Here is a 16,556-nt window from a genome sequence, read left to right on the forward strand (position 1 = left end):
CGAAAATAAAAACTGCCTTCATCCAGAACTGCAAATTCTATGAAAACACTTACGGAAAAGTAAGACCATAATACTTGGGGGTCATTGCTTTGGAATGAACAAATCAACATAGAATCCAGCTTCTTCTCTTCACGGGACACAATGTTAAGAGAAGACATTTGACATTGTCCCAGCCCTCTTTCATTCTTAAAACCCAAGCAATATGCAGTTTCAAAAAAGCAACCCATGCTATAATTCTATATATAGGTATATTATTTTACATGTATTACCTTTTTAGCTTCACATGATTTTTCCCCAGATGTTTAAAGCTGATCGTATTCATATTTGAAGTCAAGTCTTCCATTAAAATAAAAAAAAAGTGTTCAATTTTTAATGTATATTTCAGAGAATATTATCTCCTGGAAGATATCTTAAAAGATTCAAGGCTCCCGGGTGCTCTCTTTTTTTCCCAACAGAAGGTCTGTAGAGGTTTGCTGTTGAATAACAATAGGAAAAGGATAAGTATTTGAAGAAAAGAAATGATTAATGATTTTCCCCGCATAATTCTCACATTTTTCTCAGCTCCTGTCTGCTCTCAATGCCTGTGAACTTTTGGAGGCTATAGAAATCTCCACCCTAAAATCTATTCACACTCTCCAGCTTTGATTTGGTTCTATAGGAGCTGCATTCTTACCAGTATATGCTTTAAAGTTTTGTTTGGGGAACGTAGAATGAAGAAGGACTTGTGGTAGCCCTAAACATGGAAGAGAACCCCTCCAGCATCACAGAAATCAAGAGAAATTAAAACAACGTGGTTTAGCTACCACCAGACCTGGGAAGTCGGGGGTGGAGGGGTAATAAAGCTTACACAACATTTGCTCCACTTCAATATGCCAATAATATGAAATCAGTATGGAATACAATTACAATTTCTTTTGATCCTTTCTCGAGCCTGTCACCACCAGATGTGTTCTGAATATTCTAAAACCAATAAAAATCTACCAAATATTTGATCTGACATTTTCCTCAAGTATTAATCCATAAGAAATATGGGGTGGGGGGAATTAATTAAATGTGTTGTTATAAACAAATTCTCTTTTCTGTAGGTGCATGTTGCACGTGTTTCCTTCTGTTCGGGCATACATAACTGTTCCAAGACTTCCTGCTGATTCCATATTTACTTATTAGTTAGTCCCATTAATTTCCATAACAAAGGGTTTGTTGCTGGTTTATTTATTTTATTTATATATAATATTTAGAAACTCTCCATCTCACACGCAGTGACCCTGGGTGGTCCACATGATTCACAGCGTTATGGCTGTTTTTTGAGTTGTAGTTGGATTAAAAAGCAGTGGATTAGCTGGACAGTGCAGAGTGTTTAGTAATCTCAATTTTTTTAGTAAAGGATTAATTGAAGTTGTGGCTTGACCCATTCTTAATTTGATTAGAGTACTCACCAAAAATCAATGAGACTTAAGTTTGCAATTATTAACTGAGCTATCATGGAATTAAATGACTTTATATATAACTACATTCTCATGAGGTCAGGAATTTTTGCTCCAACTTTGATATGATATCTATTTATTTATCTATCTATCACATGAAAGGTGGGCAATAATCACTGTGAGAAGGGTGGCACAGAAATCTAAATAATAAATATAATTTTAAAAATTTAAACATCTAACTAATAAATAAATACAATTATAGTAGATCCTGTGAAACTAATGGGATCTGCTTGTTAGGAGTTGTTTAAGTCGCATTGATGTCAGTTGGCCTGATCTAAGCACGACCAAGTTTGGATCCAACGTATTAAAATTAAATTAAAAATAGACATGTGGACTGTGAATAAATCCTACTGAGATGCATGTTTTGATAATACAATAAAGCAGTAAAATAACACTCAGTTTGAATAATGGATAAAAAATATAGCCTAAAGGAAGGTTATAGAATAGTTAACTCTCCCATGGAAATTACTTTCTCTGAGGCATTTCTCAGGGTAGAAAGCAAGTGGAATTTCTCTTGCACAAACTCCATTAAAATGAATGTGACCTTCATTTTTACAGGTCTTCTGGTAGAAAACTTCTGGATGAATTCTACCTACATGATCAAATAAATTAGGACCTACATTAATGGTATAACTCTGCCCTTTCTCTCTCTCTCTCTCTCTCTCTCTCTCTCTCTCTCTCTCTCTCTCTCTCTCTCTCTCTCTCTCTCTCTCTCTGATGAATTTAAGAATTTTCTTTACACTAACTTGTATCACCACCATATACACCCACCCACATAAACACACACATTCACACAGAGTTTGTAACTTGGAAGTGGAAGGCTATTTCACCCAAACAGTATTTTCGATACTTTATATGGGAAAGAAAATGAAAATTAATACAAGAGCTATGGAGCACAAAAGAAGTCATTTGTCTTCTTGATTATCTATTTGCTTGTCAGACTTTGAGCTATTGCAGTGGCTGGCTCCTTTGTAATATAAAAATACACAGAAAAACCTGCAACCACCAAGAAACATCTGTGCAAAAATTATGATCATAAAATGCAGTAAATACCTTAAAGAAGGTAGCTTTTTTTAACACACACATACACACACACAACGGGAAAAGAAAGGAAGAAAGGGGATAAATTTCATGGAGAATGTAAGTCTGCCCTCTTAGTACTATCAGTTATCAGGTAGAAATCTAATACTGTGGGGTTGGGGGTTTTTTGAACCAGTTTAAAAAGCAAAATGTAACCACCCTGGTGCACACTTACAAAATAAATCATCCTTTCTAAACCTGAGCTGTAGTAAAGAAAAGTATAGCCTATGGTCAAGCATTTTTCATTTGTCAGAGAAGTTTTGGTTTATAAATTGACAGTTAAAATCTGCTGCAACCCAAAAGTGGTGGAATTTACAAGGAGAGAGGAGGTGAACAATCACAACAAAGGAACCACTTCAGTATTCCAGCTGCTGTTAACAGATCCTAAAAAACGCAGAGAGTCATGTTCACAATAAATTGTTTTATTTTGTGGTATTCCACATACATGTTTGCATGGATATCTCATAAAACAGCAAGAAGTTATTCTACAAAAGCAAAAGAAGGAGGCATCATATCTCCCTCCACAGAATTCTCTGGTATCACCTCCTTTTGGAATGTCTTAGAGGGAAGGGAAAGGAGTTGTGCCTGTGAAAAAAAAAGGATGTAGGGAATATACAGAGATCGTATATATGTCTTCCCTTCACTCCTAACTTCCCAGGGGAATTCCCTGAAGTCCCACCATTATGCATACGTTATTTGGTCCAAAATCGGGTATAAAGACACCAGAGGGGCGCTCTTATTTACAAGGGCTCCCCTCCCATTTTAATGGCTACTGGAACGCAGATGGCCTTATAATCAACTTTATGGACTGAAATGCAGAAGCACTCTTGGTTTTCCGTGTTTCCCTTGTTATGTAATTAACCCAAAGAAGCCTCCATTTTAATGACTTTATTATTTCAAGACCTCTTCATTTTTTTTGGTTGCTCTTCGTGTTTTGTTTTGTTCCTTTTGGGCCCTTTTCTTAGTACATTCACCAGCCAATTGTATCCTTAGAAGGTTTGGGGAAATGTCACTCTCTTACTCCCGTCCCCAATTCTAACGGCCTCTCCATCCACAACTGTACTGAAACGGCTTTCCATAGTCTTGATCAGCCTCATGTCTATAGGGTTGGTTGTGCGGTAGGTGAGGATGGATAATGGCAAGGGAGTGGGGGGAGAGCAATAAGTATGGCGTGCGAAAGAGGAGACAGAAAGAAAGGAAGATGGAGAGGGAGAGAGAGAGAGAGTCCAGTCCTCCTTAGGTGAAACCAAGCCTCATTTATTAAAGATGACTCTGCCTGTCGAGCTAATGGCTGGCATAAGGTCCTCCGTTTGTACGGGAGAGTAAACATGACAAATGGGCCCGAGTTTGGCTTGATTAAGGATGAAGAAGGGATCCATCTTAGCCAAATTTGGAAACCCCTACCTCCTATACAGTAGAACAGAGAAACTACCCCCAAACACAACCCGGCCAGTGAGAAACAACAACCCCCCATCTCCTTTGTTTCCTCTTCCTCGTATAAATAGTGATCCCACCCACCTCCCTTCCCTACCCCCCCAATGGCCCCCATCTTTCTTCTCAGGGAACAGTAAAGCCACAAAGCGACCTTCCGTTCGATAATCACTTCTTAGCACACGCATTCATACACACCCCGCCCCCAACATACACACACACACACAGGCACGTACACACATAAACACACGCGCGCGCGCACACATACACACACAAACATGAGCGTGCGCGCAAGCGCGTGCGCGCGCCCGCAATCCTCCCCTCAGGTTTCGTTCAGGGATGGTTATAGGTTGGGGGTGGGTTTCGGGGTCGGCCCGTTGGTTCGGTCCTGAGGGCCTCCTGCTCCGCCTGGCACCGGCAGGTTGGCAGCAGCATTTGATCGGATCTTAGTATTGGGTAACTTGTGGTCTTTTTTCCATTTCATCCTCCGGTTTTGAAACCATATCTTGATCTGGCGCTCGGACAGGCAAAGGGAGTGGGCGATTTCCACCCTTCGCCTCCGGGTGAGGTAGCGGTTGTAGTGAAATTCTTTCTCCAGCTCCAGCACTTGCTGCCGCGTGTAGGCTGTCCTGGAGCGCTTGGGCTCCCCTCCGGTGTAGTTGGGGTTGACTGGAAGAAGAGGCACAAAAGAAACGGGGGAGGAGGGAGGAGAAAAGAACAAGGGCGGAATGGGGGAGTGTGAAGGTTACTCTTCTGCCTCTTTCAAACAAAACAAGAACGGTCTTCACTGCCCTCCGTCTTTTGCAAGTGATAGTCAAAGCAGACCACAAAAACAAATCGCAAACCGCAGATCCCCCGCCCCAAACATACACAAGATTTTGACTTCTTCCTTCCTTCCTTCCTTCCTTCCTTCCTTCCTTCCTTCCTTCCTTCCTTCCTTCCTTCCTTCCTTCCTTCCTTCCTCTTCTTCCTTTCTTTCTTTCTTTCTTTCTTTCTACCTCTCGGGGCCATTCTGACATATGTAGGATGTATTCCAGACTCAAATTTCCATTGGCCCACCAGACACATCCCATCATTGCATTTAGTACAGTTTACTTTTGAATAAATCCACCCACGATAGGATTACAGAAATACATCCGTAGGTGTGGATGGATCACAGTGTCTTTAAAATGAAACAGGCTTAATTGGAATATTTGAAGTAGAATATCTGATTATTATTATTATTATTATTATTATTATTATTATTATTACTAGTAGTAGCAGTAGCAGTAGTAGCAGTAGTAGTAGTGTCTTTCTGGTGTTCAATGCCTTTAATAAGGACTGGAACCTTTCCTCTTCCTTCGGCCTTGTGCAGCCTTAAAATTTATACATCCTGCCATTAAAAAAAAAAACTTCGCCTCATTCCCACCCTAAAGGAGGGTAGCTGAGCTCTTCAAAGCAGTTAAACAACAAGGCTTTAAAGTTAATCTATAATAAACCCATTAATTTACTATTGTTAGAGTATTTGGCATCACTGCTGAGAAAGAGTGACAGCAGACTATCTTCGTTAAATTATGGGTAGCAGGCCACTTTTAAATTTATCAGCAATTATAAGCAGAAATCAGAGAAAGAGGCCCCTACTTACACGTGCCGACTATCTATCTCATAATGAATCCATCAACAATAGGAGTGAAATGTAGAGTGCAGTTAAATCTCGTCTTATTGGACTGATAACCAGTATAAGTACCTCGAAAACACTCGGAGTGAAAGGCATTAATAAGCTCAGGGGCAGCAATTTAAGTGCCCCAGAGCAAAATAATATTCATCCACGTGTACCGAAGAGTGGGTGAAGGGTGCACCCCAAAGTTCTATAAAGTTACTGCTGGCATGTGACACACTCTTTCATACTAAATCGTCTTTTCTCTCATTCCTCTATATAGCCACCCTCAATGCTATGAAACGAGGTTGTGAAAAACCGTCAAGAGAGAGGCTTTTCAAGAGAGGGACTCGGGGGGAAAAGAAACGTTACAGATTCAGCTTTTAAAAATCACACACATAAAAAATTTCCAGTGGAAAGAAGGAAAGGAAAGGAAAGGGAAGGAAAGGGAAGGAAAGGAAAGGAAGAAAGCGATTCTGGAGAAGGATGTTAACAGGGACTTCAAAGGCAGTTGGCCAAGAAGAGCAATAAAAATTTATGGAGGATGTAATTATAGCGCTCTGCAAACAGGGAGACCATAAATCTCCAAGGGGAATGGTTCTTTTACAACGGGGGCAATAAGCCTTTTTCCCCTCTCTTCCCAACGAGACTTTGAGGTGCAGGTTAGTATAAAGCGAACAGCTCTTTAAGGGTCACTTACCCGTGCTAACATGAACCTTCTTCATCCAAGGATAAACTACCGGCTCTTTGCCAGGGCTTTGGTTGAGAGAGTTTTGGCTACAGGAAGGCGGTGGGCTTGGCGTGATGGATTCGCAAGTATGATTTGGTTCGGAGAGATGGTTCTGAAGTCCAGCCGGAGCATGTTGGCTCCTGGGGGAGAGGACCGGTGGCTGGTGCCCAGAGCCCTGACATGGAGGATAGGATGGTTGGTTACAGGCGGACCGCGCTGGGTACAACGCCTCGTGTTGGAAAGAGTTCTCCTGTCGCCTCTGGCCGCTGAAATATTCCGGAGTATGACTGGGAAGGTAATCGTGCTGGGAATATTCTTCGCATGGTGGGAATTTGGGGTCCACATAGTTGGAGTTGATCAAGAAAGAACTCATGGCCATTAATTTTGGGATTGCAAGAGCGCGCGCGCGCCGGCACGCACACTCTCGCTCACTCACACACACGCACACCCCAAAAATATACTAAAATTTATTCCTATTTCTTCGCCCCCCTCCCCTTCCCCCTTCGCCCTTCCTTCCCCTCCCCTTCTCGTTTTCCTGTTTCTCAGAGCCCTCCTACTTTTGCCGTCAACTGAACAAAGTTAGCTGTCCATGTGACCCCGTGAACCAATAGAGAGGTAGCTTGGGATTCCCGGATAAGGAAATAATCAAGGAGAGAGGGGGGGGGGCGCACTTTTAGCCTTTCCGTTACCACCTCGCATTCAACTTGAAAGCAAGTTGCTTTGAAGTCAATAGGATTTATTTTATCTGTAAAATATATCCGGGATATAAATAAGATTCCGCATTGCGGTACGAATAATCGGAACTCTGCATTTGTTTTTGATATTTTAAAAACGATAGTAATATTTTTAATTTCACACATACACACGCACCAAAATCGGATATTCCATCATCTCTCCAAAATCAGGAAGACACAAAGTCCTAAACTCCCATTCCTGCCCGGCTTGTCCGCGGATATTTTGCCAAAACTCAAATACATCTAATGTCTCTTCGTAGCGAATTTTTAAAATTAATTTTAAAAATCAAATACAGTTTGCTGAAAACAAATATGAAACTGGAATGGGGGCGGCGGTCTATGGGTTTGTACGGAATTCATTCTCTTGCCTCTACTTAAATTTTGTGAGCGAGTCAAACCAGTGGCAAAGATAGATAGAGGTTATTTGGGATCGATAGAAACATCATTAACCAATTCGAGTTACCCATCCTTTAAATGACAGCTAGCTTCTGGCTTAAGCTGGTTCCCTTTCCCATGTTTACAAAGATAAAAATCGTATAAACCTTAAGCAGAAGAAGAGAGAATTGGAACTAATTTCATCAGATTGTGATGGACATTACCTGAAGAAATCTGCTTTTTAAAATATAGAAAGAGATTACAGGGTTTCTATACAACACAACACAAATACACGCATCTAAGCATAGCATATGTGTATGTGCCTAGGCAAAAACATACCCCTAACCCATACATATCCTCAATGTCCCTTTTCATTATACCGCATTTGCCCCATCTTCCTTTTTTAAACTCCCCGGGGCAGGGATTTGTTCCTTCTAGTGTGGTTTCTTTCCCAATAAGCTTTCAACGCAATAGGGAAAAAAATATTTAGATGATAATAAAAAGTAAAAAAAAAAACCAAACACCTGCGATAGGTACTGTTTACATAATTATATAAATTATAAATTATAAATTTATAAATGTGTATATATGTATACACATGTATGTATGTAAAACCTCACAGAACAAGGTGCACCAATGGCCACACACGCAAAAAAGGAAAAATCTTCTTAAGAAACAAATATCCTTAACGATTTATTCTCCTTTCTTTCTCTCCTTCTTCTTTCTTTAATGCTGGGCTCCGCTCCGTAGGGTTTGTGTCAACTACATATTCCCCTAGATACGAATTTGTGAGACAGCTTCTTTTACACAAATTCGGATCTACAGGGTACATACAGAAGACAGAGAGACCTTCTCCTTTGCCAAAAAGGGAGAAAAAAATGTTAGTTTTCAGCCAAAAGTGGTTGGCATTCGGAAAAACAGTGGTCCAGTTTCAAAAGAAACTATGGAATTGTGGGCATTTGTAAAATAGTGTAAATTAACTAGACTAATCCATTAATTTCATCCATCACAAAAGGGCATGCATCTTTAGCAACATAATCTGAAATTCAGGAGTTAAAAGAGGATTAAAGATGAACATTAAGTAGAAAGAAATTCATTCTGAATCTAATTCAACATGATTTATCCTTTCATTAGAACAAAAATCACTCCTTTGCATGACTTCATAAAGAATTAACTTCCTGACATTGCAAAAATAAAAAAAAATTAGGCATCTGGAAAACTAATTTGCATAAAGTGAGAAGTCGAAGGGAGAAAGGCAAGGAAATCTGGAAACAAATTTACAGAGAAGTAGGGTGAGATTCTTTTTTTCTTCAGCATTTCCTTTAAATCCCAGAAAAATGAAGAAGAGAAAAGATCAAAGAAATGTAATTGCAGTCCTCCCACCAAAATGGGGATATAAAGCAATAAAATAAGTATCCTGGGTAAACCATTCATCTTCTGTAGGTAGGAAAGAGCAGAAGAAAGCTGTAGGCAGACATTCAAAAGAGATAAAATCACTCCAGTGTTGTTTTAGGATATGTTACTAATTGTCCCTAAGCCTTACTGAATTCAGCTTCTTTACTCCTAAGTAGGTCATAGGATTTTTCACTGTTACTGCACAAAGAAAGAAGATTTTTCTGATACCCAGACTTATTTATTAGAAGAATAATTTTTTCATTATCTTCTGTTAAAATTGAACTAGTGGAGCCTGAAGTGTGCCCCTCTGGGTAAAATTATCAGTATAGATGAATTCTGACATTTCTGAGTATTCCAATATATATTAATATATATTGATATGTAGTATATGCAGTATTTGTGTGCTTGCCTTTCCGGATATATTCTTTATCGGTAGAACATGTAAGCACGACATTCAAACTTCCATACATGCATTTTGGAATAATTTTCACTGACTAATACAAATTCGTTCTCACCTAAACTGTAGGATGCGTTGCATTTTGGAAAGCAAAACTTCACTTCAGGAATAAATATGGTATTAATTTCAGACAAAAACAAAAACATTTGAACGGAAATGTGACTAAACTTATCACCATTGTTTTCCGGTTTTCCCTCGTTCCCAACTTCCTACCAAACAATATCCCTCCACCTTCTTAGCCAAAAAAAAAAATCATCTGAGAAATGTGTTCTGGTTCCTTTTTTTCCAATAATCAAATTCCCAATAATAATATTGAATGTTTTAATTCAATATAAATAAGAGTATTTAAAATATTTTAAATCTACTTTCAGCAGAACAATCCAAATGAACTGCCTACATACAAATGTGGAGTGTCAGCATATTATTTTGTCTTTACAGTGGGGAACATATACCTTTCCAAGGGTAAAACATTTCATTGGCAGAAGAACATTAATGGGCATTCAGAACTAAGCTATAAATCTTCAGTTTGTTTTTTTTAAAATCAAAGCTAACTTAATGTGGAATAGAGATCAGTGAGTGAGGCTTACTTCGAACTAAGATTTTTCAAATTCTCGTAACCAACGTTGAAAAGAAAATCCTGCTGTCTTTAATAAAGTTTTACCAAATATGGATACACAGTAGTCACATCTTTCAGACACCAACTCTTGTTTTATTTCTGATCTGGGTTTTTTTCCCCCTTAGAGCTTGTTTTTCGGACGGGCGGTGTTTATATGTACATTCTAGGCCGGGTTCTTTTAAGATATAGACTTTCGGGAAACGAAAAAATGAAGATAATTCTGTCTTTTAAAAACAAACAAACAAAAACAGAAATGTCGGTTTCAAGTTTTAAAAATTCCTTGTGCAAATAGACAAATGGGGGGGAGGGGGTTATCCCAGTGTCACCAGCACCCCTAGCGTTTAGCAGAAATGTTCACACTTCGCTCTTCCAAAGCACACATACCCCGAAATCAAAAGAAACAACGTCCCCATCTCGGCGCCCCCCACCCTCGCATTCGCAATTCCTCCCCGCCCCCTAACCTTCTGTGCTTAATAGGATGGTGGGGAGGAAGCATTTTCGATTGCTCTAATAAAAGTGTCTTAACTTTTCGGAAGTTTGGGAAGAAAGATTTAGCCAAGCGACTTCTGCATTTCAAAAGGAAAAGTTAATGAGGCTTTAAAAAAAAAAACCAACCTCATCGCAAACGTGGCTAAGGTTCTTGTTTGAAAAAATGCAATAAAATTAAGTAGATGAACAAGGGGTGCTTACAAAGTGGGGGGTCACTTTTCGGGATCCTGTTAGAAAAGGGAAGTCTCTCTCGTCAACATATAGAGAAAGCACCTGCCAGAACATTTCATTGGTACTTGATGCCACTCTAATATACAAAGTTTGTGCCCTTTTCCATTTACGGGGGGGGGGGGGCACAAAAATTGTCACAATGCTTATGGCTGCCTCTTTCGTACTAAAACTACGTTGACTTCCGAGGAGGGTCAATTCATAGCATCTTCTGCCAACATTAATTAACCCAAGGAGATTCAGGAATTGGTCCCTAAGCGCCTTCACCCCAAATTCCGGTTCCATAGTCCACAAAACTCCTTAAATATCCTCGAAGTCACTCCCCGAGTTCCCTTTTCCCACAGTTAAAGAGATCCGTGTGCTCGCTGCCGGCCTAAGATACAAAATGCACCCGACACTATCCCAACCACTTCAGCCGCAATCCGCCGCCCACCCACCCCCGTGCCATGCAACCCTAATACCAACCAGAAAAGTAGATCCTTCGCTTATATCTTCCCCTCCTCCATATCACATATTATTTTCTCCGAAAAATCTTTCTTTCTTTCCTTCTTTCTTTCTTTCCTTCCTTCTTTCTTTTTTCTTTGTTTTTCTGGGGTTTTTTTCTTTCTGTCTGTTTTTTGTCTGTCTGTCTTTCTTTCGGCTTTTAAAGCTTACAGAATATTTGGCTACTAGCTTTCAAGCAGCCTTAGGCCTAACTGAGCCTTCTCGATTCGGATACCGGCAAGTTTTCGTATTAATCTCCATAGTTTGTCAGTCTTTGTTAAACAGCTAGGCGTGTCCCGAGCGCCTCCAACATTTTAATATTTGTTAGACGCGCTGACCTGAGTTTCACCCCACTCCCGGGCTCTCCCCCTTGCATTTCTATAATACGCTTGCATAGTTCTCTCGGTCATATTGAATTTTACTCAGGTCATTACTTTCTTTGGACGGGAGAGAAGTGGAGAGAATGCCAGGGCCGGCCTCAGGAGCCCAACCCTGCCCTTTCTAGGGGCCGCAATTGTTGTTTAGTCCTTTTAATATACATCCCTTTTAATATATATTTTAAATATAGCACAATACATTCTTGTGGATACAACCCACAGGCACAGCCATAACAGTATATCCGCACTTATATTAACCAAACAACAATTATAATAGGAGTAGTATGCATGCAATATAGTACAATAAAAAAAAGACAAAGAGAGAGAACAAAAATTGTACAATCTTTTAATTTTGTTTTTGGGAAAGGGAAGGGTTTTTTTCTTCTTTTCTTTGTTTGTTGAAAGTGTACTTGTCACAGGGAAGAACTGTAGGAAGTACTTGGCACAGAGAAGGAGAAGTAAAGTGGCACTAAGCAATAAAAAGTATTTAGGTCAAATCTTATTTATATCTGGTACAGTAGCCTCTTGAAAATATTTAGCTGCCTCTAAAAGATACTTTCACAGTATTAGCCTAACTCATCCAAGTTACATTTTTACTATTTTAATCATTTAAGACCCTTTTTTAATTGAACTGCCTTATTTATTCTTTTTCATATGTCACTTATTGTACAGGTACCAAACACAGAGCAATGCTTTGCATAGGTTACTGACAAAGCTGGCAAATTGCCATTAAATTATTGCTATGAAGAGGTCATTACATTGATTGCCTTGTAGAAATAACCATTCTCTTTCATTTTATCTCTACGTGGGACAGAAGCTTTGTCCAATAACAAGCAAGCTTCAGTGGTTTGTTCACTTTCCCCCCTAATTGATATTTCTTCAGTGGCTATTTCTATAGGACTGGGTTATGTGAGGGCATGAAAACTGAAAGCCTTAGGTTGGACATATTCCTATTAGAAGCCAAGTAAACCTGTATTAGGAACATAGACTTGGGACTTTAGAGATAACTGAATGAATTAGAGGTAACAGGGAATGGATCATACAAGTTCCAACAGAAGACCATTCATTTAGTGGTATTTTAAAAATATCAAGCAAACCTTATGCCATCCATTAGAATTAAACCTTTATCTTTTTCCCGACAAGCACAAATATATTTTCTTACATTTCCATGGATATGCACATGAGAAATAAAATACTAACTGGAAATTAATTCTAAATATATACTTAAATATATTGTACATATTATTAAATATAAATATATTGCACTTAACTTCTTTGGTCAACTTAATTTTAATAATCTAACCAAGGAAACTAAAATTTCATCTCAAGCTATTTATTTCCTAAAGATGAGAGACAAAAAGAGGGACTGAGACTCTAGAATGGAAGGATTCTTTATCTTTAATGTCATTGTATATCCATGAACAATCTTTTTTAAAAACAAAATGTTTAAACGATTTTAAACAAGTTGAATCTTTTCAATAATATTTGCTTCTAACATTCTAACATGGTTTTTTAACTCACTTTGGTTTTTGATATTCACTTGAGATTATAACCATGGCAGAGAATAGCTAGTCTTCCTACAAATATTTTCAGTTATACAATAATAAATTAATTGAAATCCAAAGTTTGAGAAATACACAGGAAAAACATGGAAATGAAATGCTTTATTGCAATGTTATTATTTGAGTTTAATCAAGAGGGGTTTTTTTTCTTTCAATATTGTAATTCTATTTTTTTCTTTTGAAGGTTGAAGAAAGGTTCCCTATCATTCGAGATTAAATGGCCTTTTACAATTGATTTAATCCGCCCCTCTTTCATTCCTCATTTTTGCTAAGTAAATTCTGCAACAATACTAATGAGAAAGGATTTCCTCCCATATAAATCCAGAGACTCTAGTTGCTAAAGATGCTTGAGAGTTACCTATTCCTAGTGTAAAGTTAAAAAGAACCCACCTGGACAAATTCTTAAATTAGCATCTTAAAGGTACTTCTGTCAAGCAATCGAATATTCAATTTTTCTGCGATTTAATTACATCATATATTGGTGTGCAATTGTATTTAAATGGCAATATGTTCTGAAGGGTATTAACTGGATAAGGCAACCACATTCATTTTTATAATAAAATTCAGGAATACAAAATATTATCTGCTTAAATACAAATAAAGAGAGAATGTAAATCCATAAACGTAATGTATAAACAAAGAGAAACGTGACTGAAAATAGTTTCAAAATAAAAAGTTCAATATTCAGTATTGAATTTCAAAAGATAAAATTTCATAACTCAATGTAATCTTTTTTTATTTTCAAGAATGTTTCTGTATCTACAGAAGAACTTTTTCCCTTGTACCATGTTTTAAAGCAATACAGTACTTTCCAAACTTTTTCCTTCACTACCCAAAACTGCTTATCACAAAGTTCATTTTACTCAGTATAGATAAAAGACATTAAGTCAAATTAAATATCCCTGCCTTGATTGTGTAATGGATCTCTGTGTGTTACCCACCTACCCAAAAATCACTTTTACTCAATTTTGGTTAATTTATCTAGGTTTAGCAAACATACTCTAAATCCCTGAAAACTGCCTGCAAATTGTCGCTCTAAATCTCTGTACATTCAAAGCTGGATTAGGTTCTAAATCCTTTGGAATCTCGTTTTGGAGTAATGTGGGGAAAGATTTAGAACATTACTGCCAACATAAATTAAGATTTATGATGATTACTATTATTATTATGCACCATTAAAGGTAATTTCTTAAATTCAAATCTATTTTTCTGTGTGATTAAAAAACGCCACTTAAGGACATAGATTTCTAACCAAGGGAAGGCTTGCAGCCAATACCGTAATGGTAATATTATTCTACATTCTATATTTAGAACCCGTTGTACTTCCTAACAAGTCAATGTTCTTGAATTCCAACTCATCTTGCTGGTTGCTGTTTGGTTTTTCTTTTTCATCTATGGGATTGGTGCTAAATTGGTCAAACTGCATACAAGGTGGCTCATATAAAAACGTCAATATGACCATCCAAGGGCAAGGTTTTATGGCTAAGAGCTGCTACCATCCAAGAACGTGCTAGCTGTGGGGTGGTAGTAGCCCAAGCCATTCGTTTCTGAGGAGCGTGCCCTGGAAGCCCATGGCGCTGGGCTCTGGCCAAGGTGTTTCAGAGACACTTTTTTTTTCTTGGAAAAAACGAGGGAACGGAGCAGAGGGAGGGAGCGAGGGAGGGCGGAGATCCTTCAGAGCCACAAAGAAAAACGCCCGTCCAACTTGCCCCAGGTACGTTTCCTCCTAACGCCAGGAGTTCCCTTTGCACTTCCTAATTCTTTTCTCTCACGTTCACCTTCCCTCCTCCCTCGCCAGAAAGCCTCTTCCCTCCCCTCCCACCCCCACCCCTCACCCGCCTCCCGCCCTCTTCTGAACTGACATCCCGTCTATCCGCTTCCAACACAAGACCTGGTCTCGCAACCACCTAAACTTTTGACCCTCGCCTTTTTGACCCTTGGCGCTATAATGGCTGCTCTCTCCAATCGGCCTTAGACCACCGTCCTTTTGGCCAGATTCCCGAACCTATACCGATCGATACTTCCGGCCGTCGTTCCATCCCCAATTTTTGCTATACGGCCCCTCTCCATAATAATATATTTGCCCCCCGGGGGGGAAGGGGGAGGGAGGAAAGCCGAAAGAATGAGGCGGCTGGAATCGTAGCGGGCAGGTCGCTTCCCCTCCCTCTTGTTTCATGCCGGGCAGCGGCGGTGGAAAGTAGCCTCACACCCACCCACCCACTTCGCTTCTCAGGGCAAAGCTCCTCGAGGAAGGGAAGACGCTCTCTAGGCGCCGAGCCGAGGAGGGCTGGGCAGCTGCTGTGAATTGGTCTAAAGCGAGCTCTGCTGGCAATACCGTGTTGTTACAAGCGCGCAGTTTCAGCCTTCTTCCTCAGCTCCATCTCCTTTCCCCTCCCCAAAGCCCAAATCCACCAATATGATACTTTTTATAAAGTTATTTTTAGGATAATTTTCCAGTTTGTGTTCCTTGTGTAAAAACAACACACACGAAACGTGGGAAATCAATTCCAGAAGATTAGACCTGTCGGGACCAGCCTATCTATCCATCCTCAAAAACCCTGAGGCTTGGCATTATAAAATCCTATACCCGCTCGCGGGAGGGAAAGGGGTTGGGGAACCCGCTGAATTGCATAGGGTTTGCATCTGTAGAATGTGGGGCGGGGAGCAGGGGGGGCAACCATTATTCCCAGGGCTACCTGGTGCCTGGGCATCAACTTTGGAGGATCAACTTTATGAAATTGTTCGAAAACACCGTAAAGGAATGTCCGAATTTTAGTTTCAGAGAGGAAACAAGCGAGGACTTTTTGACTTCTTACAAGAAAGAGTCCTATTTCTCCTATGGTTAATTTTTATTTGATACTTAAAACCAAAGGTGGGATCTTGGCATTGCAAGTGCAGGCCTATTGCATCCAAAAAGCGACATCCTGTCCAATCGAATTCATCACTGTTTTCCGTCTTCTCAAAATTGATCTCGTCTTCCTCACCTCCAAGTAAGAAAGCAACTGGCAGAGCCAGTAAATCTTCCTGGGTGAACGATTCCCTCCTTCTCTTCCTTCTTTATTACTTTGTTGTGTTTTTCTGTACTCAACGCTGCTTACCCTGCCTAGCAATCAGTCGGTTAGCAAAAAGAAAAAAAGAAGAGGGGTGGGGCGGAGTGAAGAGGAAGAGAGAGGGAAAAATAAGCAAAATCTCAATTAATGGCTGGAATAAACTTCCGTCTGTTTGCGATGATGTAGCTTCCCTCAGTTAGAAAGAAAAAGTGTTTAAAGAGCTGCAACTATCAACAAGAAAGAAGGGCTTTGCTTTATTTTATCTTCAAGGAAACTCTGAATATGTCCCCAATTTCCCCCAAAATGATGGTTTCCTATGAAATGGACTTTTGGGGGGGGGGAGATGAGATGTTTCCAAGGCAAAAACCTTCATGCTTCATCCTGCCAGCAACGTTCTAAGTTCTTCCCATTACTCTACAGTTTTGGAAA

General features: G+C 39.5%; 2 protein-coding genes across 3 annotated transcripts in view; both read right to left on the bottom strand.

Moving 5' to 3' along the window:
• HOXB3 (homeobox B3) overlaps positions 1-16,556 on the bottom strand; it is a 64,948-nt gene that overhangs the window by 41,247 nt on the left and 7,145 nt on the right. Inside the window, exons 1-2 of one of the 2 annotated variants that reach the window (XM_070767462.1) lie at positions 11,121-11,688; positions 270-473 (exon numbers count right to left, since the gene is read on the bottom strand). The gene's annotated coding sequence lies outside the window, so the exon portion shown is untranslated. Of the gene's footprint in view, positions 1-269; positions 474-11,120; positions 11,689-16,556 lie in introns of those variants that run through there. The other variant, XM_070767463.1, reaches the window with a different exon arrangement.
• On the bottom strand, positions 2,971-6,870 carry HOXB4 (homeobox B4). Its single transcript, XM_070767473.1, has 2 exons — positions 6,332-6,870; positions 2,971-4,664 (listed from the first exon to the last, which is right to left on the bottom strand). The coding sequence occupies exons 1-2, from the start codon at positions 6,738-6,740 to the stop codon at positions 4,339-4,341; spliced, it is 735 nt and encodes a 244-aa protein (XP_070623574.1). The 5' UTR covers positions 6,741-6,870; the 3' UTR covers positions 2,971-4,338.

This window comes from Erythrolamprus reginae, chromosome Z (genome assembly GCF_031021105.1).
Source record: "Erythrolamprus reginae isolate rEryReg1 chromosome Z, rEryReg1.hap1, whole genome shotgun sequence".
NCBI classification, from domain to species: Eukaryota; Metazoa; Chordata; class Lepidosauria; order Squamata; family Dipsadidae; genus Erythrolamprus; species Erythrolamprus reginae.

Bases quoted from the DNA above. Each gene is read 5' to 3' on its own strand.
- HOXB4 (XM_070767473.1), bottom strand. From the start codon at position 6,740: ATGGCCATGAGTTCTTTCTTGATCAACTCCAACTATGTGGACCCCAAA. The intron at 4,665-6,331 runs GTAAGTGACCCT...CTCTTCTTCCAG, and splicing joins GAAGGTTCATGTTAGCACGG to TCAACCCCAACTACACCGGA.